Here is a 27,347-nt window from a genome sequence, read left to right as displayed (position 1 = left end):
CGTCATTGGTGGACTCCAGGAGTGTACCGAACCACCACGAGTCCGCAAACAGCTTTTCCAACCATAGGGCTAAGGTCCCCAGATAAAACTCAGTTGGGAGGCCGTCGGAGCCTGGTGTTTTGCCCCTTGCTATTTCCTTAGTAGTTACCTGGATCGCCTGTATTGTTACAGGTCCCCCCAGGTCTTTGCAGTGTTCTCCACAAAATGTATTCAGTGGTATAGCCACTAAAAAGGCCAACCAAGCCTCTGCCGTGAGGGGCACATGGGTAGCATACAAGCCTTCTCAATAATTGAAGAACTCTTTATTGATTGCTGTGGGCAAGTGTAGAGACCGACCATCCCTCTGTTGGATGTGTGTAATGCCCCCGACAGTCTGGTATAATCAGCCATGCTAACAGTCGGCCAGCCTTCCCTTCCTCATTGTGCACCCTGTTAATGTATTTTTTGTAATCATGACGACGCACCCTTTTCAGTGATATTAAACCGTTCCCTTGTCTCCTGAATCTCATCCAGTATCTCTGGCTGGGCACCAAGGACGTTGTCCAAGGTATGCAGTTTATCCTCTAGTGTCTGGAGTTCCCTACTCAACTCCCTGTGGCTACCGACTGACTGCCTGATACAATGACCCCATACCACAACTTTAAAAGCCTCCCACTCCACTATACTTGAGGATGCAGAGCCCTGATTCTGAGTGAAGCAGTCCGATCACTGTAGCATGTGTCTTCCAGAGAGGCTGGACTGGCCGCCACGTGGGGACAGGTGGACGCTCCCCCACTGACTGAAATCCCAGTAGAACGGGGCTGTGGTCCGACAAAGCCAGTTCCAGATATTCAGAGTGCACGATATGTTGGGTAAGTCTCTGAGAACATACAAATCGATCTATCCGGGTGTGTAGGTTATGGATATGGGAGAAGTATGAGAAGTCAGGCTCCTCTCCATTCTAGGTCCTACAAACATACACCATCCCCCAGTGCCCTACCCAGTCAAGTTGTCCCTCTGCCAGCTTGCCTGCCCCCATCTCAGTTGGTAGGTCGGCTATGTGAGTGGAGAGTGAGTGGAGGAAAGAAATCTGGTCTTCTTTCGGAGCATAGTTGCTACCCAGTGTAATTTCCCTCCCAAACAATCTACCTTCTACAAAAACATATCTACCCTCCTTATCTATAATGGGGCAGGTGAGCTCAAGGGGACCCCTGCCCTAATCCATATTAACCCCCCCTGGCATAAGTCGAATAGGGAGTGGCATAAAGCTGGCCCCGCCATCTATGTTTCAGCTGATCAATTTCAGCCCCGACCAGGTGGATCTTCTGAAGCATGGCCACCTGTACTCCCCTCCGCCTGAGGTATCTATGGACACTGTGCCTCTTTGCAGCCGATCCAATCACCCTAATGTTCCATGAAATAAATGTAAGAGTCTGTCAGCGTTCAGCCATGGGGAGATGCAGAGAGCCACACCTTCCACGGTCCCTTTGGGTCCCAATTCCTGTATGCGCAGCCCCTGCACAAGCAAAAAGAATAATAAAGGGGAAAAGAAAGGCATAAACAACCCCCAACTATGAACTCCCGAACCCCAGGGCAGTACAGGATCGGCTGGCCATCCAAACTGGATACTTCAAGCATTTCCTAAATGAATATCTTCCCTCAGTCAGCCTACAAGGGCATCTCCGTGAGGTGCGGGCAAAGACGAGCGAGTAGAGTCCATGCATTACAGGCTCATCACAGTTTGGTCAGTACACATTTCTCGCTGACAGTCAATCAGATTCACACATGGTGCAATGTGATTATAGACCACATAAGTATGTGTGGCTCAGTTCAGGAGACCTCCTCTCCCACCCTCCACCCCCAACACCCCACTTTCCCTGCATCAACAGGACAACATATAACAAAGGATATCAAACCAGTTCATCCGCCGTCTGGGGTGTGATCACTGGGAGGTCCATCTCATCACCATGCAAGGACACCGAGTAGGACACCACTGATTTAAGGTCTGATGCACACTCCGCTCCTGAGGCTTTCTTGTGTTCCTGCACAATGTCTGCTACTGCCTGCAGGGCTGCTGCTCGTTACAGTTCGGTCTGCGAGGGGCATGGGCCACTCCTGGGGCCACCACTTACAGACCTGCGTGAGTGCTTCCGTACCCTCCGCCTGGGTACCGGTGGTGTTGAATGTGCTGTGGGGAGGGCTGTCCCCACCTTATAGGCCTCCAGCCACGCCCAGGTGGACTCCGGATCTTCACAGAAGTGTGTAGAGCCATTGAGAATAATCCAGAGTTTGGATGGAAATATCAGGGAGTACTGGATATCATTTTCACAGAGGGCCCTCTTGACTTCCATAAAGGAGGCTTGTACTGCTGCTGTAAAGTCCGAGAATATGGAGACCCTGCCGTTGTCCATCGTGTAGGGGTCCTCCAAAAACACCTTCTGCAATATAATATTTGTCTCGAAAGTGGAGCAACCTAGCTACCACCAGTCTGGGAAGTCTGCCCGGGGCCAGCAGCCACGCCGGTAGCCAATGGGCCTGCTCCAGTGCAAAGGAGGGAGTAAGGAGGCCCGAGGCTACCTCTATTCGTAGCCAGTTGACCAGGTAGTCCAGCATATTGCCTTTTTCAACTCCCTCTGGGTGGCTCACTACGCTGATGTTGTTACGTCTACTGAGGCCCTCAGCAGCTTCTGCACGTCGTTCAAGGAGCAGCAGCATGTATCTCAGGTTAGACATCTGAATCGTATGTGTCGTGCATTCAGGTCGAAGTTCTGTAATGGAGGTCTTCACCCCATTGACTTGGTCCGCCAACTTGTGGTGTTCCGTTCCCAATACGCCATGGCCCACTGACACTGTGCCTATGTCTTGTTGAAGGGTGGCCTAGGTATCAGCTGTGGCCGCTAGGATGTTATTCGTCTGGAGCCGTAAAGGTTCCACAGCTGGGGTGGAGTAGTCATCTTCTGCCGCGGCTCCACAGGAGTGTTCAGGGACTTCAGGCGAGGCTCCCGTTTGTTATGGTCTTGCTTTCCCCATCAGTGCCCCAGTGGATAAGGGATTACAAACAGGGTTAGACACTTAGGGAATTGCGTACAACTCTTCCAAAGTGGCCCTAGTAGGTCCCCACTCTGGCACCAGAGGTGGGTTATGTGCTCCGCCGCGTTTCCCAGTCTCATCAATATCTCAGGCTGATGACAGAGCAGTCCCACAGGCCATAAGTTCGATGCAGGGCCCTGAATCGCAGAGAGCCTCACAGGGCACCCGCCAACACCGCACCTCACGGTCATGGGCCGGGTATGGCAGGTAATTATCTGTTCAAGACGGGGTGCTTTGTCTGTGCAGAGGGGGCACAGCGATGAGCCACCACCCAAGGGGCCCCCCTCCTTTTGTTGCATGAACTTAGGATCACAATCCCTGGGTTAGACAAGGGCCACTACTTTTACCTCAGTAAGGCAGGTCTTGTCTACTCAAGCATATAGCAGCAGGAGCGACCTCTACTCTGCGTCTCCAGGGACTCTCTAGAGCCCCCACCTCCTCGATGTCAATTGCTGAGGGGATCAGACATCTCAGCACTCCGAGCCGTGTTCCTGTGTGCAGGTTGCATTGTCTGCCCCTGCACCTCTGCTCCCTCCAGGGAGTCCTGCAGCGCCGTACGGCGGCAGTGAGCTCACCACTTCTCCTGGGGCCCAACAGGCGTAGTCACAGCTCCCCAGGGTAGCCCAGACCGATCGGTCCCTAACAGGTCACTAACAAAGCTGCGCAGCCACTCACATGTCTATTGCGGGGTAAATTGTCGGCAGGCACAGGTAAGGCGACGCCTCCAAAAATTGCCGGGTCGCCCATCGGTTACCATTACTCTGGTTCTTGGCCTGGCCCTCTGCCAGCGGCGAAACCACAGTCCGGGGAGCAACGCAAGATGTCTGCCATGTCAGACTCAGTCTTTCGCCTGTCTCGTCCCTCGGCACAGACTCTCCGGCATTCTTCCACACCCCTAATGCACCCTTCAGGGGACTCATCTAACATCCTGCAGCAATGGCAGTCAAGTTGCCGCAGTCCATAGGAGTGGGCCACACCCGTAGCAGGGACGTATTTCCGTTTGCGCTGCACGCCCCCCTCCCAGCCGGGCCAGTCTCGCAGGCCCAGTAATGCTTCAGGCCCACCAGGCGGTGCAGGTCCAGTGCTCCGCTCCCATCTATAGTCCACAGGCGCACTCCGGCTCTGGTGAGTTATCTCCGGAGAATTGCACCACAGGCCATACTCTGCCACAACTTCGTGTCGATGTGTTCCGAGGAGGCAAATCTCCGCAGTCGACGGCCAGACCTGGCTCTATGGGTGTTTGGGCAAGTGAGAATAGGCTGATAACACCGGATTTCAGGTTAGCTGTTGGGCCAGGCACAGGGCTTGTTTAGAAAGCATCCGATGCGGACGCCATCTTGGCTACACCCACGTTATTTATTATCTAACTTCCTGAACCCTGTTTTTAGTATATGCGCCCATCAAAACCCTGCATTATAAACCCATCTGAACCCTGCTCCTAATATATGCCCGTCTAAATCCTGCGTTATTTATTATAGACTTATCTGAACCCTGTTTTTAATATATACCCGTCTAAACGCTGCGTTATTTATTAACTACTTACCTGAACCTTTCTTTTCTATGTATGCTCATTTAAACCCTACATTATTTATTGTCTACCTATCTGAACCCTGCTATTAATATATACCTGTCTAAACCCCACATTATTTATTATCTAACTATCTGAACACTGCTATTATTATATACCCGGCTAAACCCCACATTATTTATTATTTAAGTATCTGAACACTGCTATTAATATATACCCGTCTAAACCCCACAATATTTATTATGTACCCATGTGAACCCTGCTTTTAATATATGCCCCTCTAAACCCTGCATTTAATGGTAAAAAGTCTCAACACTGTTTAAAGTATACCTGCCTGAACTCTGCTTTTAAAGTATATATCTAAACCCTGTTTTTAATGTATATGACTAAACCCTGCTTTTAATGTATATGACTAAACACTGCTTTTAATGAGTACCCATCAACACAGCGGTTAATGTATAACTGTCTGCCTCCTGCTTTTAATTTATAAATATCTGAACCCTGTTTTATTTATAACCATTTTAACCCTGCATCTATCTAAATTCGGTGTTTAATATATTTCCATCTCAATCCTGTAATTAATGTATATACCTGCCTGAACCATGCTTTACATGTATACACTTCTCACCTCTGCATTTTAATGCATATCTGCCTGAACCCTGCTTTTAATGTATACCTATCTGAACCCTGCTTTTAATATATACCTATCTGAACACTGCTTTCAATATATGTCCACATCAACCCTGCATTTAATGCATAGCTGCCTGAACCCCGCTTTTAATGTATACCTATGTGAACTCTGTTTTTAATATATGTCCATCTCAATCATGCATTTAAAGCATAGCTGCCTGAATCCTGCTTTTAATGTATACACATGTGAAATCTGATTTTAATGTATTTCCATCTGAACCCCGCTTTCAATGTATACCTCTTGGAACCCTGTATCTAATTTCTATCATCTGAACCCTGTTTTTAATGTTAATGTATGCCAGTCAGAACCTTGCTTTTGATGTATACCTTCTCAACCCAACTTTTAATGTACACTGGGTGTACCCTGCTTTTCAAGTATCGCTTTCTGAACCCTTTATTTTATCTTTAGCTTCTGAACCCTAGTTTTAACGTATACCTTTTGGAACCCTTGCTTTAATTTACATGTGCCAGAACCATGGTTTTATTGTAAACCAGTCTGAATTGTACTTTTGAATGTATACTCCTCTGGAGTCTGCTTTGAAGGTGTTTTCTTGGTTACAGTTGGTAAAATCAGTTTGATCAGAACGGTTATAAATGATTTTCACTCTGCTTTTAATGTGTACACCCATGTGAAATGTGCCTTCACTGTATACCCTGCCAACTCATGTATACTCACCTAAATCCTGATTTTAAAAGTATACCCGTCAGAATCATGCTTTTAATGTAAACTTACGTGAACTCGGCGTACAGTATACCCCGCTGAATCCTGTGCTTAAAGTCTCCCTGTCTGAACCCTGCTTTTAATGCAAACTAGTCTCAACCATGTGTTTCACGTACACCTCGCCGAACCCTGTGTTTAATTCATGCCTACCTGATCCCTTCTTTTAAAGTTTATCAAACTGAACGGTGCTTTTAATGTGTCTCCGTCTGAACCTTCTGCTGTGTACCCCGCTGCACCCCGATTTTAACATACACCAATGTGATTCTGGAACAGTCTCCTCTGGAACGCCAGATACTCAATTCTTGAGTTTCTAAGTAGGGTCTTGGCGTCTTTCCAGGGCTCATTGCCCCTATGCAACATCTGAACATCTTTGGCAGCTCTATTAGGGTTTCTTACCTCTGCCTTTCGCGTTCTTATCTATCTTCGGCTGGAGATAGTTCGTCAGAGCTGCCATTTTTCCTCTTTTGGTGATTCCAAGCCATGTCCCACCTTCTTTCCCTGATTCCATGTCCAGACCTAAGGCGAAGGGAGAGAAGAAAGTGAAATAAAAAGAGAAAAAGAGAAAGAGAAAGCACGTCAACTCAGCGCTCCAAAGTCTGCTCCCAATAAATGTATACCATATGTGATCTACTGGACCATTCCACTTGCTGAAGATAATACACATACATTTCAAGCACAACTTCTCATAGGAACAGCTGCAGACATCCTTCCAAAAACAGATGTTACAGTAAGGATGGAGGCACTTCAGGTTTGACTCAAACAGTTCAGGTTTGGGCTTACCTGTTGAGTCACACAGAACACATCCCCCTGAGGGCTGACTGCTGTGATCATGTGTGGTGAAGAGAGAACACCTGACCCTGAGGCTGGCTGCTGTGATCATGTGTGGTGAAGAGAGAACACCTGACCCTGAGGGCTCACTGCGGTGATCATGTGTGGTGACAAGAGAACACCTGACCCTGAGGGCTCACTGCGGTGATCATGTGTGGTGAAAAGAGAACACCTGACCCTGAGGGCTCACTGCTGTGATCATGTGTGGTGAAGATAGAACACCTGACCCTGAGGGCTCACTGCGGTGATCATGTGTGGTGAAAAGAGAACACCTGACCCTGAGGGCTCACTGCTGTGATCATGTGTGGTGAAGAGAGAACACCTGACCCTGAGGGCTCACTGCGGTGATCATGTGTGGTGAAAAGAGAACACCTGACCCTGAGGGCTCACTGCTGTGATCATGTGTGGTGAAGATAGAACACCTGACCCTGAGGGCTGACTGCTGTGATCATGTCTGATGAAGAGAGAACACCTGACCCTGAGGGCTCACTGCTGTGATCATGTGTGGTGAAGAGAGAACACCTGACCCTGAGGGCTGACTGCTGTGATCATGTCTGGTGAAGAGAGAACACCTGACCCTGAGGGCTCACTGCTGTGATCATGTGTGGTGAAAAGAGAACACCTGACCCTGAGGGCTCACTGCTGTGATCATGTGTGGTGAAGATAGAACACCTGACCCTGAGGGCTCACTGCTGTGATCATGTTTGGTGAAGAGAGAACACCTGACCCTGAGGGCTGACTGCTGTGATCATGTGTGGTGAAAAGAGAACACCTGACCCTGAGGCTGACTGCTGTGATCATGTCTGGTGAAGAGAGAAGACCTGACCCTGAGGCTGACTGCTGTGATCATGTCTGGTGAAGAGAGAAGACCTGACCCTGAGGGCTCACTGCTGTGATCATGTCTGGTGAAGAGAGAAGACCTGACCCTGAGGGCTGACTGCTGTGATCATGTCTGGTGAAGAGAGAACACCTGACCCTGAGGGCTGACTGCTGCGATCATGTTTGGTGAAGAGAGAACACCTGGCCCTGAGGGCTGACTGTTGTGATCATGTGTGGTGACGAGAGAACACCTGACCCTGAGGCTAACTGCTGTGATCATGTCTGGTGAAGAGAGAACACCTGACCCTGAGGCTGACTGCTGTGATCATGTCTGGTGAAGAGAGAAGACCTGACCCTGAGGCTGACTGCTGTGATCATGTCTGGTGAAGAGAGAACACCTGACCCTGAGGGCTCACTGCTGTGATCATGTGTGGTGAAGATAGAACACCTGACCCTGAGGGCTCACTGCTGTGATCATGTGTGGTGAAAAGAGAACACCTGACCCTGAGGGCTCACTGCTGTGATCATGTGTGGTGAAGATAGAACACCTGACCCTGAGGGCTCACTGCTGTGATCATGTCTGGTGAAGAGAGAAGACCTGACCCTGAGGGCTCACTGCTGTGATCATGTCTGGTGAAGAGAGAACACCTGACCCTGAGGGCTGACTGCTGTGATCATGTCTGGTGAAGAGAGAACACCTGACCCTGAGGGCTGACTGTTGTGATCATGTGTGGTGACGAGAGAACACCTGACCCTGAGGCTAACTGCTGTGATCATGTCTGGTGAAGAGCGAACACCTGACCCTGAGGCTGACTGCTGTGATCATGTCTGGTGAAGAGAGAAGACCTGACCCTGAGGCTGACTGCTGTGATCATGTCTGGTGAAGAGAGAAGACCTGACCCTGAGGCTGACTGCTGTGATCATGTCTGGTGAAGAGAGAACACCTGACCCTGAGGGCTCACTGCTGTGATCATGTGTGGTGAAAAGAGAACACCTGACCCTGAGGGCTCACTGCTGTGATCATGTCTGGTGAAGAGAGAACACCTGACCCTGAGGGCTCACTGCTGTGATCATGTGTGGTGAAAAGAGAACACCTGACCCTGAGGGCTCACTGCTGTGATCATGTCTGGTGAAGAGAGAAGACCTGACCCTGAGGCTGACTGCTGTGATCATGTCTGGTGAAGAGAGAACACCTGACCCTGAGGGCTCACTGCTGTGATCATGTGTGGTGAAAAGAGAACACCTGACCCTGAGGTCTCACTGCTGTGATCATGTCTGGTGAAGAGAGAACACCTGACCCTGAGGCTGACTGCTGTGATCATGTCTGCTGAAGAGAGAACACCTGACCCTGAGGCTGACTGCTGTGATCATGTTTGGTGAAGAGAGAACACCTGACCCTGAGGCTGACTGCTGTGATCATGTCTGCTGAAGAGAGAACACCTGACCCTGAGGCTGACTGCTGTGATCATGTCTGCTGAAGAGAGAACACCTGACCCTGAGGCTGACTGCTGTGATCATGTCTGCTGAAGAGAGAACACCTGACCCTGAGGCTGACTGCTGTGATCATGTTTGGTGAAGAGAGAACACCTGACCCTGAGGCTGACTGCTGTGATCATGTTTGGTGAAGAGAGAACACCTGACCCTGAGGGCTGACTGCTGTGATCATGTGTGGTGAAGAGAGAACACATGACCCTGAGGGCTCACTGCTGTGATCATGTTTGGTGAAGAGAGAACACCTGACCCTGAGGGCTGACTGCTGTGATCATGTCTGGTGAAGAAAAAACACCAGCCCCTGAGGGCTCACTGCGGCGATCAGGTCAGCAGAAATGGTTGTTGGGGAAGACAAAACACTGTCCCCGATAGTGGACTGCTGGGATCAGGTAGGTAGAAATGGGCAGGGGGAAGAGACAACACTGTTCCCGACAGCGGACTCCTGTAATCAGGTCATTAGAAATGTTATTGAGGAAGATAGATCGCATGCCCCTGAGGGCTGACTGCTGTGCTGAGGTCTGGTAAAGAGAGAACACCTGCCCCTGAGGGCCGACTGCTGTGAATGGGTCTGCTGAAGAGAGAACACGCCCCTGAGGGCTGACTGCTGTGATCAGGTCTGCTGAAGAGATGCCCCTGAGGGCAGACTGCTGTGCTGAGGTCTGGTGACGACGGAATGCCAGCCCCTGAGGGCTACTTGCTGTGATCAGATCTGGAGAAATGGTTGTTGGGGAAGAGGGAACCCTTGTCCCTGAGGACTGACTGCTGTGATCATGTTAGAAGAAATGGTTGTTAGGGAAGAGACACACTGTGCCTGACGCTCACAGCTGTAATCAGGTTTGGAGAAATGGTTAAGGGGGGAAGATAGAACACATGCCCCTGAGGACTGACTGCTGTGCAGAGGTCTGGTGAAGAGAGGACACCTGCCCCTGGGGGCTGACTACAGTACTGAGTCCAGGTGAAGACAGAGCACCTGCCTCTGATGGCTGACTGCTGAGATCAGGTCCACTGAAGAGAGAACACCTGCCCCTGATGGCTGACGGCTGTACCGAGGCATGCCGAAGAGACCACCTGCCCTTGATGGCCCCCTGGTGTGCTCAACCGGATGAAAGCTTTGCTGGATTATGAGTGTGTGCTCGAGTAGGGCTTGAACAAAGTGTCAATCCCCAAGTAGGAGGTTCAAGAGCACTTACATTATGAAGTCAAATGGTTCTAAGATGATACCCACCCCAGATATATATACATATATATATACATCCATCCATCGGCTGCCAGTAGGTAGCCATAGTTAGGATCATGTTTCCATAGGAAAAGCGGTTTTTGTTTTGCCAATAACTTTTCACAACTTTTTCTCTTTTCAGTTGTTCACCTGCTGTGTAGAAAGTTTCGGGGTGATCCTTTAAGTGGGGGGCCGAGAAAAAAAGGGCGGGCGGTCCCAAAACGCATTTTCCCCATTAGTTTTCCCATAGGGATTTTGAACACAACTACAGCCCGAACCACTGAACGAAATTACACAAAATTCCAGAAAGTGTGCTTTTTGTGATTTAGTGTAAATCTGTTCAGTAGTTTAAGAGATATTTAAGTTTGAAAAATTTAGTTATCTGGGGACATGAGTCAGTGGACTCGTGGATCCTACTGAAATTTGTTTGCCTGACAACATTTCCACCAGGAAGTGTTGGCAGCCATATTGGGACTCGGTTTGAAGCAGAGTCCCACAAAAAATATAAAATAAAAAAAAAAAAAGAAAGAAATAAAGAAAACGGGGCAGGTTAGGCATACCCGACCCCCCCGACAGGGATTACAAGCATTTTATTTAAATCAATTTTGCCATAAATTTGTAGGTAGACCTGCAGCAAACCGAAGAAAGAAAAAATAGAGATGAGTAGGCTACCGCAAACCTTTTTTATTAAGCTGCGGGTGGGCCAAATCCCGGAGGGAATGTTTTTAAATTAGGTGGGGGGCAGGAGGGGGGCCCACGTGCCACCCAACGCCCCAGGGACCACCACCTCCCGGGGGCAGTTAATTTTAGAGATGCGGCGGGCCCACATGTCCCCCCTGCAGTCATGGGGACCGCAACTTCCCGGGGTAATCAATCTTAGAAATGTTGAGGGCCCACGTGTTCCCAGTCCCAGGGACCACCACCTTCCTGGGGCAATTAACTTCCCCAGGGCTCAAATGGTATAAATGGAGGGGGTCCGTTGCAGCCCCTCAGCCCCAGGGAGCACCACCTTCCCGGGATTAAAGTAAAGATTGGTGAGGAGCATGGTCCCTCCTCCTGGAGCCATACATGGCCCTAGGGACCACCACCTCCACAGCCAGAACCTGCTATGTCCCGGGGTGTCCACCCCCGGGACACAGCAGTTTGCTATGGCTTGGCGGGAGCTTTACCGCTCCCGCCAAGCCATAGCAAACTGTGCTCCACTTTCAGCAAGTGTGAGCATTGAAAATGTCTCACTTGCTTAAAGCGGTCACCAATTGCTTTTACAAAGAGAGAGCTGCATGTTAGCAGCACCTTCTCTGTAAAAGCAACTCCGGCGCCCGCAGGAGGCGGGGAACCAGAAGGGATTGCGGCGGGCCTTTATGCTCCCCTGCGGTATCCATTAAGGAGGAGTGGCTGCCCTGGGTGGGACCAGGGCACCCACTATTGAGGACAGGCCCAGTGGGATTGGGTCCCCAAGGCTGAAATCGGCCCAGGAGGAGGTCGCACGGTTCCCCCCTCCCCTATTCAAGAAAGGCCTGACCCTGGGGGATGGGGTCTCCGGGCCGGAATTGGCCCAGGAAAGAGGGGTCACGCGGCCCCTTTCCATAATTTGTTTTTTTTTTAAAAGGCGGGCCTGGCAAGTCGACGGAGGCCCCACTCCCTTTCGCCACCACTCTTGCAAAGTCCTTGGGGGCCGCTAAGCCATCCTGTTACCTCTAGTAAGTCTCGCAAAGCGGGATTGCTAAGGGGACTTTGGAGGTCACGCCCCCTTTCTCCACCACTCTGCAAACACGCCTCCTGGCGCACTGCTTGCTGGGGGATGAAGTCCACTTGGCTTCAAAGGGTCCTTGGGAGCCAACAAGCCCTCCTGTTACCTCCATTAAGTTCCACAGAATGACACTGCTGAGGGATCTTTGAAGGCCATGCCCCCTTTCTCTACCACTCTGCAAACGTGCCTCTTGGCACACTGCTGGTCGGGGATGAAGTCCCCTCGAATGCTGCGGGTCCTTGCGGGCCAACAAGCCCTCCTATTGCCTCCACAAAGTCTCAAAGTGAGATTGCTGAGAGGTCGTCAGAGGCCATGCCCCCTTTCTCCACCACTCTGCAAATGCACCTCCTCGGTCACTACTGGTTGGGGGATGAAGTCTTCTTGGCTACTGAGGGTCAGTGGGGGCCACATCTGCCTATCGTACCTCCCAAGGATGGCCATGGCATTGAAGGCTCTGATGGCCGTTGCTGGCTTCGTGAAAAATCTCTTCCCAATACTGTCTAACCTGCGCCCTTCATTGACTGGTGGAGTGGTACATGGTGAAGCAGGGCTCTTAGATCGCCTTTGAGCAGCTTGCATTATTACAGAATCAGGCTTTGGATGGCCAATGAGACATGTAGAAGAGCCTTCGGGCACCCGGTACTTTTTGTATAGTTTTGGAATAACTACTGGCACAGAAGCTGGATTTTTTTGTCAACTTAATGCCTTCTTGCCACAAGAAGTCAACAATAGGGATTGCAATATGGTAGCCTGCGGTCTTGTAAAGATATTCTAGCGCACTTGGACTTGATGGCCTATGTTACACAGCCCTCAAAAGGCACTCTGGTGGACTACCACATTGACAGCATTGTTCAGGACAATATTTGAAACGGGCAAAGCTCCTGGAATATGGAAGGGTGTCATCCTGGTGCCTGGCCATAAAATAATATTGTCAATGTGACTTCAGTTTACCACTTCTCATCAATGCTCCGCCCTGTCTGAGAGTGTGTGTTTTTTTAAATATCCCAATGAAAAATCTGCACAAGTTTGAGAGACATGGAATCGTCAGTACGGTCCAAACCGTTGTTTGTGCTGAGATCTCTACAATTCAGTGGCACTAGCAATACTGGTGGGACTGGCCAGACAAGAGAACAAAGCGCTTCTCTGTGGCGCATTTTCTAGAGTTTTCCACAACTTTGAAAATATATATATATTTGCCTTCATTCGTTGAAAAAGCAGCTGGCACTCCACTGTGGAATGCTTTATGAGTTCCAAAAAACACAATCCAATGCTTCTCAACCCTAATGCCGGTCTTGTTCATGGTATCAGTGCATCAGTGATAAAACAAGCAGGCAAAATGGATGTTTATTTACATGTTGTAGAAACAAACAATGGACAATAATGGACACAGATGAGATACTATGATTGGAGGCAGCAATTAAACTGCAACAAAAATGGTTTCGCAACATTAGGGGATACAAATGATATTTCATCTTGCTTGTGTTCTGTGGCAAAAGATGGCATCGAACCTCTCTCTCTGTCATCATAGTACAGTTTCACACACCATGTACTATTCAATACCTTATAACAGAAGTGTTGCACTATTTCTGTTGCAGTTTTATCTACTTAGTTCAGTGTTTGTTTCTACAGTACATATAGGCTAAGGTAAGGGAGGATTCAATTCATCATATTATGGAACCTGGACAGAACCTAGAAAGAGGCTTTTTCTCCCGCTTCCTGAAAAAGGGTGGTTTGAAAGTGGTCGGGGAATGGCAGAGAAGTTTTGATATGCCGCCTAATCTTAGGTTACAGTGGCTGACCTGAGGGTAGGTAAATATCTATCCACTGCCTTGCAGGCATGCAGTATTCCTGCAGATCTTTGTGACACCCTTGTGACATAAAAGAGCAACACAAGAGTCAATGTTTAATGGGAGGGGTTGTCATGGTAGTTTTATGCCTTAATTTCAGCAGAAGCAATTAAGATGTTGGTTAAAAGAAAAAGCTGTCATCATTAAAATTGTCATACAGCATATGGTCCATAAAGATAAAAATATTCCTACACAACTATATGCGTGCATCAGAACAATTTAAATGACCTTAAATATTTTGTCATAGATGCCGTACCGAAATCCATCAGGGGTGGTAATAGAGAGAAGCAATTACGCAAACTAGAAAGCCAATATATAGTTCAATTAGACACTAAAATGCCAAACGGTTTAAACACCGGGGAAGACCTACATAACTTCTTGTAGATATTTTATGGAGTATCTCTTGTACAATTTTATTTAAGGACTTCGCGAAAGGGTAAAAATTGGTCTTTGAACATTGTATTTCAAACCTGCAGCAAAACCCTTGATCAAAGAATCAGAAATCTATTAACAACTATTTATGACAATGGTTTTTAGGATTGATGTTTTAATCGTGTAAGGATGATTTTTATATGAGCTACGATCTTCATTTTATTGGATTTTAACTAGTTTTACTTGTTTTTACTGGTTTTTATCTGATATTTATGAGGTGGGTGGCTTTGTTAATTGCTGTTTGCACACGGTTTTTTATCCTTATTTAATTACCATTGTTATGCACTGTACTGTTAAGGAGCTTTAAAAGAACTAGCGAAACTGAGCATGAAACATGATTTTCGTTGGAACAAATTGTTATGAATTTAATCACTGGTATCTCAGTTTGAATGTTAAACCCCAATGAGGAAACTCTTAATGTGTTGCACTTAGATAATTATTGTTTTTGCACTTAGCACTTTATATCGGAAAGAAATTAAGAGAGAAAGAAAAAAATCAGAAATCAAAATGAATTAGTATTCATTTGCGGATCTATGCAGCATACCTCTTAAGTACCAAAAGAAAGTTTATTTTCACAGAACATTAGTTCTTAGAACTTATTCTACTTGCACTTTTACAAAGATATAATTTTGGAATGTCACGTATATATATACAAAAAAATTATCAAAAAGTGAATGCTGGTACATAAATATACATGCTCCCCTTCTTGTGTATAGACAAAGATACAAATGTTAAATATTGGGCACTTGCCCGTTATAACACAATTGTTATTACATTTATATTTGTTTTGGTTCATGAATATGAATATTCGTGTTCCCTTTTTGATACAAACAAGTATATAAATGTTGAACAATGGGCACTTGCCCACTATGACTTAATAGCTATTATGTTTATATTTATATTTATAATTGTTTATATTTACACATCTATTCCTGAAATTGCAAAAAATATATATTGGATCTAATGTGTACACATAACAGCGACCATGAAATAAGAAATTTCTAGAGTCTTTAGTCTGTTGTCTCTATTCACTCGTGGGAGGAGCTAATGTTCAACTATACCTGTATTTAAACACGTAGGTGATCGGGGCATGTCATGTGATCAAGACCGGGTTCCCCGGTCGAAACGCGTCATGCTGGCTGAAAGTATGGAATAAAGCACTTGAATTTGAAAAAAGACTTGGCTGTGTGGTGGTCCGTTCCTGCTCATTTCGGTCAACGGATTAATGCTGGATCGTGCTCGATATATATATATATATATATATATATATATATATATTACCTACTGGCGGTCGCCAGTAGGTAGTTATAGTTAGGACCCTCTTACCATAGGAAATCCGCAACATTCTATTTTGAATAACTTTGGCGCCGGTCGACGAATCCTCGCGAATTTTTCAAAATAGGTGGGGCGCTACGCTCCGCTCCTACCCTGAAAGTCTCGGGGGGATTCGTCAAGCGGGGGCTGAGATAAAAGGGGGGTCCCAAAACGCGTTTTTCCCAAGCATTTTTCCATAGGACCTTTAGACACAGCTACAGCCCGAACGGCTGAACGGCTGAACAGAATTACTTGAAATTTGGCAGAGAGGTAGTCCTCAGGTCAAGGAAGTGCCTTTTGTAGGTTTGGTGTAAATCTGTTCAGTAGATTCTGAGAAAATAGCCTTTAAATCAATATATATATCTGAGCCAGCTTACGGTGCGCTTACGGTGCGCTTACCGTACGCGTACGGTGACGTGCGCGAGCGCGATTCTGATTGGCTCTTAGATCTTAGTAAACATTCGAATCGGTCGAAACCAGGAAGCGGCGGCCGCCATTTCGTGTGTTTCAGTCAGAAAAAAAAAGGGAGATAACTTGAAAAGGGGGCAAGGAAGAGAGTTACAGACCCCCTAACATTTGAAAGGGGGTCAAAGAAGGACAGAAAAGTACAAAAAAAACATTTATTAATTTTCTAAAAAATCGCGGGGTACGCGTACGGTAAGCTCACCGTACGCGTACGGTAGAAAAAAAAAAATAAAAAAAGAAATGAAATGCAGATTTAAGAGTTTAGACATTAGGGGGCTCTAAAAAGAGCCGTTGTGTTTATTAAGTGTTTTTTTAGTGGTAAGTACCGATGCAGAGTCTAAGGTTCAAGAGAAAGACTCTGTTCCCTTCATCAGTGAAGTGTACACCATCTCCTCTATAAATGTCTTGCATGTCGTAACGCAAGTTGTTGTGGTAAATGGAACCCATACCATAGTCACGGAGGAAAGCAGAAACAGATTTGTTGACGTGCTTTCTTGCTTTGTCAATCTGTGGACAAAAAGGATTGGACCAGTTCCATTTTTGCCTTTGGCATATGTTAGAAAACACAAAGGCAGTTTTAGGGAAAAGTGAAAACAGTTGTGCAAAGGTGTCCTTCATAACCATTTCCAGACCTACCCCAGTCAAAGTGCCTAGGTCATTGCCACCACAGTGCACTATTATGAGGTCAGGGTGTTGGATTTGCATGAAGGATTTCACCAATGGCATCAATTGGTACCACTTTAACCCTCTCTGACCAATCCATTTAATGTCTACATTTGGCAAAGCAAGGTCTCTCACCATATCTGTTTTCTCTGCATACTTTTCACTCCAGAAGACATAGCTGTGCCCTACAATCCACACTGTGAACATCTTCAAAGGAGAACTGGATGCACTCAGGAGGTGTAATTCAGTAGAATGGTAAAAAGAAATGAAAGACAGTTTGGAAATGGAGGCATACATATTTTTTTTATTAAAAAAAGAACTGATTGGCTGTTTCATACCATTCTAGAATAAAAACTAGGCTGTATGTGTAAATTTATAGAAGCATGTTTTGTATTGGTACAGAAAAATGTGTTACCAAAGAACAGTACTATGGATTTGCTGTTAGGTTTGAAAAGTCAAGCACTCCTGCTCTTTGGAAATGAAACATTGTGTGGCGAACTTCTGACCTAACTCCACACAGCAGTGTTCCATGAGCTGTTGCTATGGTAGCAGGCAGAAGTCAAGTTGGGGGAAGGGTACTAGGCAGAAGTCAAGTTGGGGGAAGGGTACTTTTGGAAAAGGGTTGGTTTTCAACCAATAGAAATGTGTGATTACATTTGAAAAAAAGGGGGAAGCACTGAGATTTGAAATTAACATGTATATGTGTGGAAAAAGAGAGGGAAAGTTTGCCATTATCTGGTTCTGCTGAAAGGAGAGCGGTGTACAGAACAGAGATCCTGGCTCTGATAATCTGCTGTTTGAGTGCCACATTTCTTTTACAATTAACTAATTTTAAAGGTGAGTTTAGAGTTTGAGAGGGGATGTATATGGTAAATTAAGAAATGAATAATAGAATTGGAATTCCTTTTGTTGAAGTTGTGTTTATTATTTTCTGTTTTGGGAGAAATTTAAATGTGAGGAACATGTAAAATAATATGGACTATGTTTTCACGATAAATTAAGGTGTACTGGTAAAAATAAGGAATACTTTAAGGGTTTGAGGTTGCACTCAGTAATGCAAATACATTCAGCATCAGTAAGGCTGGTTGCCCTTGCTGGAGTGTAGTGAGTCACCCAGGTTACACATGTTGCTGGTCTCAGAAAGCTGTTTGGTATTGATCTGGTGATTTTACATTTGCATTAGATGGAAAGGGGGAGGTATTTTTTTATGCAGAAGCAGACTCTTAGCACACAGCCAGCTGGTTATCCTGTGGAATCATGGATAGTATTCACAACCGAGTGGGGTTTGAGGTTTCAGTTAGTAATGCAAATACATTCAGCATCACTAAGGCTGGTTGCCCTTGCTGGAGTGTAGTCAGTCACCCAGGTTACACATGGTGCTGGTTTCAAAAAGCAGTTTGGACATGTGCTGTTTTCAGAATCTGAAAAGTGGATTCAAAATGTGTCAGTCTGTAAAAGTGTTTAACACTTGCCAAAAAAAAGAGTAGTAAGTGTGCTTTCAAATTGGCAAAGAAATTTCGTTTTGTGACTAATATGAAAACATGACTGTGTGCAAATAGGAATTACAGGCAGAGATTTATTGCGTATTGCTCTGGTGATTTTACATTTGCATTAGATGTAAAGGGGGAGCCATTTTTTTGTATGCAGAAGCAGACTCTTAGCACACAGCCAGCTGCTTATCCTGTGGAATCATGCATAGTATTCACAACCGAGTGGGGTTTGAGGTTTCAGTCAGTAATGCAAATACATTCAGCATCACTAAGGCTGGTTGCCCTTGCTGGAGTGTAGTCAGTCACCCAGGTTACACATGGTGCTGGTCTCAAAAAGCAGTTTGGACATGTGCTTTTATCAGAATCTGAAAAGTGGATTCATAATGTGTCAGTCTGTAAAAGTACTTATCACTTGCCAAAAAAAAGAGTAGTAAGTGTGCTTTCAAATTGGCAAAGAAATTTCGTTTTGTGACTAATGTGAAAACATGACTCTGTGTGTAAATAGGAATTACAGGCAGAGATTTATTGCGTATTGCTCTGGTGATTTTACATTTGTATTAGATGGAAAGGGGGAGGTATTTTTTTATGCAGAAGCAGACTCTTAGTACACAGCCAGCTGCTTATCCTGTGGAATCATACATAGTATTCACAACCGAGTGGGGTTTGAGGTTTCAGTCAGTAATGCAAATACATTCAGCATCACTAAGGCTGGTTGCCCTTGCTGGAGTGTAGTCAGTCACCCAGGTTACACATGGTGCTGGTCTCAAAAAGCAGTTTGGACATGTGCTTTTATCAGAATCTGAAAAGTGGATTCATAATGTGTCAGTCTGTAAAAGTACTTATCACTTGCCAGAGAGAGTAGTAAGTGTGCTTTCAAATTTCGTTTTGTGACTATTTGGCCTAAAGGAAATGGAACCACATGTATTGTGGAGTTATTTGAGATATAATATTTTTGGGATTATACTTCTGAAACAAAATTGTCAGACGGTATTTTAAAGAAATAAGTATTGATATTAGATGATATTTTTAAAAAATATTATGCATTTCTATAAAGTTATGTTTATGCAAAAAGAGATTCTGGGCTTTTTTAAAACAATCTTTGAGATTGTAATTTTTTTTTTGCCCGCTGTTAAATGATGAATGCAATTGCTTTCACAATTTATAGTGAAATGCAATATATTCTGAAAACAGCAAAAAAAAGGCAAAACATTTTTGGGGAAAATATGTAAATATGTGTACTGTATTATAAAATGTTTTATTAAATATTAATACTTTTTTCTTTTTTTTCAGATTGAGATAGAAAATTTTCGAAAACTTGAACCATTTTTAAAGCAATTAAAATTAAATTTAAATTAATAAATAATTTTTTGAGTGGGTATGGTAAGTCAAAAATTTCATGGTCCCTTTTTTCCACTTCTCCACCATCACATTTTCAGTTTTTCATTGTAGTCTCTCAAGGACCTTGTAATGTGAAAATTTAGTGTACGGTAAAAAAAAAATAAAAAAAAGTTTAAAAAAATATATAAAAAAAAGTTGAAAGGTAAGGTTGGCTCTTAAAAGAGCCGTTGTGTTCATGCAGGGACAGAGGAAAGAAAGAGTGGGAATATTAGTCTCTACGACAAATGTGCTGATCTATTAAATTGTTCACTAGGGCAACACTGGTCTCCCTATGACAAATTAGATCATGACAAGTGGCGCACCGAACTAAAACCCTCGAAAACCGATGGTTGATTTCCAGAGGACGAGAAAAAGGAGAGGCTCCCCCCACAGATGAAGGGCTCAGCTGACCTGCCGAAGATGGACTCGGCCCTGCAGATGATGGACCAGGCTGAGCTGCTGTGGATGTGTTGGTTGACTTACTGAAGGGTTACCTTCAGTATGTCGAGCATATGTCCTACCGTGTACATCATGAAGGTGTCTCAACATGGTGTGATTCCCGAAAGAATACTTCTTGTTGGGATTCCCTCTTGAAAGTACACGGCCACAAAGCTTACAAGTCACTAAGGGTGCATTTACCTTTTGCTGGCCCTCTGGAAAAGAAAAATACTCCCATATGAAAGAGCTCTTTTGTTTCCTCCTTCTCTGCCTCAAGGTAGTGCTGCTAGCCTCACTCTCAGAAGAGGTCTGCTGTTTTTTTTTTTTTTTTTTTTTTTTAGTTTTTCAAAAACCTTTATTGAGATATAGCAAATAGACATAGCAGACTGCCGTATGCTCCTTATGCAATGGGTTACTTCAGAAAACACGTCTGTTACGGTCCTGCAGCTCTCACACAGCCATTTAGCCGACATCCCGGAGGACCGGCGGCATTGCAGTTCTACATAATACAGTTCAGGCTGAAGCACTTCCAGCGCATATGGTACGTATGCCCCCCCAGCCTACGCCGTGGTTTAACCAGCCCACTCATCCAACCTGCAGGCGGTCTGCTCAAGCACCTGAAGTTTCGTACACCATATCTCAACACCCAACCCCCCACCCCGTCCGCCATCGTGCCACTGTCTTCACCCGTATCATGTGTACTCATGCACACTGTCTCTAACCAGGGCGCCGAACTCCGGCCAGACATCAGACCCCATGCCTCCAGACCTGGCCAATCCTGCGGTTCCAGTTCCCGCTTCGCAAGCACGCCGCAAGGTGGCACACACCACATACAGGGGACACCCCGTCCCTCCTCCCGCCAACCAGTCGCTCTCTCAAACACCACACTATCATCATAGCCTATCTCACCTCTATCGAACTCTAATCCGGTGGCGCACCCTCCGCTACCCCATCACACACCTCCGGGGCTTCATGCTGCGTCTCCCCTCGACCAGTCTCCTCAGAGTCTCCCGCTGCCATGTAAGTGCTGTACAGCGCCCAGAAGTTCTTAGGGCGACTCCTAGGGGGCAACAGTTCGCTATACATTTCCGCCTGTGTGCTACAGTACAGCATATCACTGGCCCATCTTTTCTTAGTGGGAAGAGGCCCTCTCATCCAGCAGGCCGCCACGACTCGTCTCGCAATCAGCAACGCCACATCTGTCAGTCGCCGCAGCGCCCGCGGAAGCGGCTTGGAGTAGCCCAAAAGCGCTAGAGCTGGGTCAGGGGGGATCTCTTTTTCCAAGATCTGGCTCAACTCACGGAATACCGCCGTCCAGAACCGGGCCACTCCTGGGCAAAGCCAGGCCATGTGTAGGAAGTCAGCCACAAGGGCATGGCAACGCTCGCATTCCGCCGTGGGGCGCAACCCATATCTATGTAGTCTTTCAGGGGTGTAGTAGACCCGCTGCAAGAACTTAAAGTGTATTAATCGGTGCCGACCGTTCAAAGAGACCTTTTTAGTGCTGGAGCAGCAGTATCTCCACATCTCATCCGAAATGTCCATTTCGAGGTCCGTTTGCCAGGCTCGCCGCGCAGCAGAGCACTGGGGCTCCCTGTGTTGATCCCCGATCTTTTTGAGTATCGAGACCAGCTTGGACGGCGCCGCAGTTTTAATGACATAGGTAAGCTCCGGGATCTCGGGCGGCTCCGCCGCAGTCGGCCCCAGAAGAGACAGCAGTGCGCCCCGAACCCTGTGGAATTGAAAGCGCTAGAGTAATGTGCACCCCGGCTGTGCCGATACAACACTCTCCAGCGTCTTAGCCACGCCGTCTTGGAACAAGTCAGCCATCCTCACTATACCCAAAGCACCCAGCGCCCGCGTCACCCCCGCTTCTCGCAGAGGAGGGAGCCAAACTGCCCACTCCACCCGCATCAGCAGGGAGTATAAGAGGGCACATTCCTGCCGTTTCATAAGCATGTGCCACGCGTGGTTAGTAGATCCGAGCGAGTCCAACAGTCCCGCCCTCCGATCCACGGGCAGAAAGATCGTCGCCAGGAGTGGTACCGGATCCGCGAACAAGCGCTCCAGTAGCACATGTGGAATATCTGGGTCAGCGTGTATCCACGAATGCAGATGGGACGCCTGCGCCACCCTGTAATAACTCTCCAGGTCCGGAGCTCCAAGTCCCCCCATCTCGTATGGCAACGTTAGCACTTTCCACTGGACTCTCGGTTGTCTACCACCCCAAGCCAGCCGGATTAGGGTCTGAGTCAGCTGTGCAAAGAAAGACCTGGGCAGCACTATAGGAATGTTGGTAAAGAGGAACAGAAATCGCGGTAGGATGATCATTTTCATAATGGCTATCCTGCCCATCAGCGAGAGGGGCAGCCTGTTCCACTCTTCCACCTCATCCACGAGTTTGGAATAAGCCACCCCATAATTTTCCCTCAGCAAGACCTCCGGGTCCCTGTGCAGCCGAATGCCCAGGTAGCGGATTGAGTCTGTTGTCCACTGCAGAGGGTATTCCATAGAGAACGGCAATGTTGCCGGGGTCAGCGGAAATGCCAGCGATTTGTTCCAGTTGACTTTGAGGCCCGACAGCGCCCCAAACCGGACCACCTCCCGCAGGATAGAGGCGAGATTCTCCTCCGGGTCTCTGATGTACAGTAGCGTGTCGTCCGCATAGGTAGAAATACCAATCTTATAAGAGGGAAAATTAATGCCCTCGAATCTGTGGTATTCCCTTATTGCGCACGCTAAGGGCTCCGCCACCAGCGCGTAAAGGAGTGGGGAGAGAGGGCAACCCTGCCTGGTCCCTCTAGTGATTGCAAACGGCTCCGTGACACGATCTCCAAGGCGAAGCCGGGCAGTGGGTCTGAAATACAATGCCCCAATCATCTGCAGGAAAGGCTCTCCCAGCCCAAGCTTCCTCAGCACCCGCACCATAAACGGCCACTCCACTGAGTCAAACGCTTTCTCCATATCAAGGAAGAGCGCTATGGCCTTACTCTCTGGGCGCACATGTTGCATGACGCCAAGGACCGTGCGGATATTGTACGTGAGATTCCTGGATGGGACAAAGCCCGCCTGCTCCGGCGCCACGAGCTCCGGCACCAGTAGCGCCAAGCGCGTGGCCAGCACCTTCGCATATATTTTGGCATCGACATTGATCAGTGAGAGTGGCCTATAGGATCCGCACTGGTTGGGAGGCTTCCCGGGTTTTAGAATTGTAACAAGCAGGGCCTCTCGCATCGTGTCGGGCATACTACCTTCGAGGCAAATGTCGTCAAAAAGGGCCATAAGGTGCGGGAGGAGCTGGTCCTGGAAGGCCTTATAAAAGGCCACCGTCAGCCCGTCTGCTCCCGGGGCAGTGCCCGCCCGCATACTTCCCAAAGCCTCCAAGATCTCGTCTTTTTGTATGGGCAGCGCCAAGAATTCTCGCCGCGAGTTGGACAAAAACGGCATTTTGAGGTAACTGAGGTAGTCGTCTATCTCCTCCTCCATGCGCGAGGACTGCGATTTGTACAATCCAGCGTAATAGGCCCTAAATTCTTCTATGACCCCCTCCTCCTCGGTGATCACATCGCCCGAAGCAGTGACAAGCTCATCAATCACCAGGGGTCGCCTAGAATTGCGCAGTATTCCCGCTAGCAAGGATCCCGGGCGCTCACCCTCCCCGTACGTGCGGGCTGTGGCATACTTCCCCATGTGTTGTACCTCTCGGTCCGCTTCACTGTTGAACTCAGCGACCAGGTGCTGCAGCCTCGTGGCCACCTCAGGGTCCACCGAGGCCCCCTGACTCACCTCCAGTTGAGCTATCTGCGTCTCCAGGGCCCCGAGCCGCCGCCGGATGGATTTAAGCACCCCCGAATGCTTAGTCATCGCTACACCACGAATATAGGCCTTAAACGAGTCCCACACTATTTGGAAACTCTGGACTGTGCCTGCGTTGACCTCAAAGAACGTGTCTATTTCGTCCGCCAGTTCCCCACGGAACACGTCGTCCAACAGCGAATACGGCGGCAGCCGCCACGTGAACGGCGGTACTCGCCGATGCGGAGTGGTCAGGGCCAGCAGGAGAGGAGAGTGGTCCGACAACGTGCGCGGCAACACCTCGCAGTCCGCAACGCACGCGAGCAGTGACCGGGACACCAACCAGTAATCTATTCTGGTGTGCACATCGTGAAATGCCGAGTAATGCGTGTAGCCCCCTTTACCCGAGTGACGATGCCGCCAGACGTCGAGCATGTCGAGCCTGATCAGCTCCGCCTGCATGTGTAGGGCGGCGGTCGCTGGGCGACGGGCTGGCCCCGAGGAGCGGTCTAACTCCGGATTGAATGTGAAGTTAAAGTCGCCTCCCCATACCATGCCAGTGGGCACGTGCAGCCTGCATTGTGCCGCCAGTGCGTCGAAGAAGTCAGAGGAATCATAGTTAGGGCCGTATACATTGACCACAATCAAGTCGTGGCCCTTACCCACGCACCGCGCTATTAAGTAGCGCCCGTCCGGGTCGGAGAGCAGCGACGTCAACCGCAGTCTCGATCGTGGGTTCACCCAAGTAATTACCCCCCTGGAGTGCGATGTAAAGCCTGCTGCCTCGCTGGAACCCACCAGGCCCTTCGCCGCTAACAACTTACTTGTAAGTGGGAGATGAGTCTCCTGGAGCAGTGCCAGGTCAATGTGATGTCGGTGGAGGTAGTTTAAGACTTTTCTGAGTTTGCGATAGTCATTCAGCCCTCGGACATTCCACGTCAGTGCTCTAAGAGCTTCCCCGCCAGAGTCACCCATCCGTTCATCCGTTCCAGTCATCCCGGTTAAGCATACTAATATCACCTCTGCACTTAGGGCAGCAGGGAGTCCCCGCCCACCCCTCTAGTTCAGACAATCTGAAACAGCCACACACCAGTAAATCAAATGGCTTGCCGTGCAAAAGACAGTGCTTATCACAAATGCCCAAAGCAGAACATCCCCCTAACTTCCCAGCCCCCCACCCACAGCCGACCGTCCCCAACCTGGCCAGACAGATCCCTCCCCCCTCCCCCCACCCTACCCCACAACAACAACCATACAAAACCATCCCTGAACCAGCCCCCGTGGGGGCCAAGAGAGCTATCAGCACTGGGGCAGGGGCCTCCGTTGAGCAGCTACTCGAAACTCTCAAGAGTCCACCATGTGGCCATGCCCCCACCTCTAAACCCCCAATCTAAGTGCAGCTCGAGCGAATATCGCCTCCCCTCCAGTAGGTGCAGTGGGGGGGTACCCCCGCCCGCCCATCAGCGGCGAGCTCCCCAGTCTATCCGAGTCTGCACAGCACCCCCCAACCTCCCCCGGACATTCAACCCGGCCGTAGCCCATTTATCTCACAGCTCAGCCCTTGCGGTGCGCTCCAGGCGCTATACCCACCAAAGTCTCGCAATGTTTAGGACCACCGGGCTATCCCGCCCCTGATCAGAACCATGGAAGAGGACCAGTCTCTCGCCCCCCCACCAATTCTAGGGCAGCGACACCCGGGGCTCCCCCAACACAACAGAATGTTCTCACCCAGCCGCAGCCTCAGAGTCCTCCAGGGCGTTCGTCGTCTCCTACACGCCAACAAAGTTCCAGCTGCCGCAGAGCCGCCAGTGGAGCGGCAGCCTCTGCAACAGGGCAGCGTCCCCTCACCAGGAGACAATGCGTATCAAGCAGTCACCGCCAGTGTTCTAGTCCTGGTCCCCCAGGTCGGAGACCTCCGCCCGGGCAGTCGCGTCGTCCTGCATTCCACGCCGCTGCTCCCTCGACCACTCTTTCAGGGATCGCTGCAGCTCCCTCGGGTCTGTGAAGAAGTGCGACTGCCCCTGCCTGTTGATACGGAGCCGCGCCGGGTATAGCATTGCATAGTCCAGGCCCAGGTCGCGGAGCTGTTTTTTGTAGGGTGCAAACTGCCTGCGTTCCTCCTGTACCTTCGCCGTAAAGTCGGGATAGATGGAGATATCCACCCCTTCATATTGCAGCTTCCCCTTTTCCCGCGCCACACGCAGGGCAGTGTCTCTGTCTCTATAATTTAGCAGTTTTGCTATTATAGGTCTGGCTGGCGCCCCGGGCTTGGGTCGAGGGCCCAGCGAGCGGTGGGCTCTCTCAACCACGAACATTGGGGAGAACACCTCCTCTCCAAGCAGGGCCCGCAGCAGTTTTTCCACGAAGAGTTCCATTCGACCTGTGTGCGTCGATTCCGCCACGCCGGTGATACGGACGTTCGATCTCCTCGAACGGGCCTCCAAATCTTCGGACTTATCCTGAATGACCTGCAGGAGTTTACTGAATTGCCGGCGGTCCGAGTCCCACGCTGTCTGCGTCTCCTCCACCTGCATTATCCTCTGCTCGGTCGCGTCCAGCCTCTCAGCGTTCTTATCCACTCGTTCCGACATACGGTCCATGCGGTATGTGAGCGCATCAAGCTTAGTATCTATCGCGGTTAGACTGCCCTGCAGCCCCTTTTCCATTGCCGCCAGTGTTGCTTTGATGTCTGCGCACATGGAGCTCTCCGCAGTCGCCCCGTCCGGGGGTCGCGCCGGCGAAGCCTCGACTGGCCCCTTCGGCTTGCGGGGGTCAAAAGACAGTTTGGACTGTAATTTATCACTTTTGCCCATGGCTGCGTCTGAGGTCAGCAGCTGGCTCGTGGCCGCTTCTGCGACGCAAAGGCCCAGCCCTGCAGGCCACCGCCGCCACCACTCGATGTCCGGGGCGCCGACCTCCCCGCGTCACAGTCCCGCACTCCGGAGTCTAAGAGCCGCGCTCGCCACTTCCAGTGTCCGGTCGCCTCCTCAGGGCCGAGTGCGAATGGGGCACGCCTTGCCCGAGTCGGTTATGCCTCGCTACTCCAAATGTGGCGTTACTGTCCAGGACTGGGTGGGCGCCCCCAGGGCCGCAGCTGAATACCGCCAGCAACGATGGCCGCACCTCAGAGGACCACGGCAGCGAACCTCACCCCTCCGCGCGACAACGCCAGCGGCCCCTCCACCACACACGGCCAAGCCTCAGCGCCAGCTGCGAGGACTAGTACTCCGGGCCACCACCGTCACTCACCGGGCTTTCCACAGATCAGGTATCGGGTAGCCGCCGCTACTGGACGCAGACCCGGGCCAGGATGAACAGCGGTCCCTCTGCCGCCCCCGCGGGCTCGGATCAGCGCCCTCAGCGCGAGTGGGGAGCAGGGTGGCGAGCGCGCCAGTCTCCAAGCGATCCACAGGT

The 27,347-nt window shown here is 48.9% G+C and overlaps 1 protein-coding gene across 2 annotated transcripts in view; it reads right to left on the bottom strand.

Moving 5' to 3' along the window:
* TANGO2 (transport and golgi organization 2 homolog) overlaps positions 1 to 27,347 on the bottom strand; it is a 545,308-nt gene that overhangs the window by 230,978 nt on the left and 286,983 nt on the right. For both annotated transcript variants that reach the window (XM_085635540.1, XM_085635541.1), the window contains one exon: positions 6,405 to 6,524. In XM_085635540.1, the coding sequence (XP_085491666.1) occupies positions 6,405 to 6,524 (120 nt within the window). The remainder of the gene's footprint in view (positions 1 to 6,404; positions 6,525 to 27,347) is intronic.

This window comes from Triturus cristatus, chromosome 11, assembly GCF_964204655.1.
Source record: "Triturus cristatus chromosome 11, aTriCri1.1, whole genome shotgun sequence".
In the NCBI taxonomy this organism is placed as follows: domain Eukaryota; kingdom Metazoa; phylum Chordata; class Amphibia; order Caudata; family Salamandridae; genus Triturus; species Triturus cristatus.
Note: the sequence above shows the minus strand (reverse complement) of the source record. Positions and strands in the feature narration are given on the sequence as shown.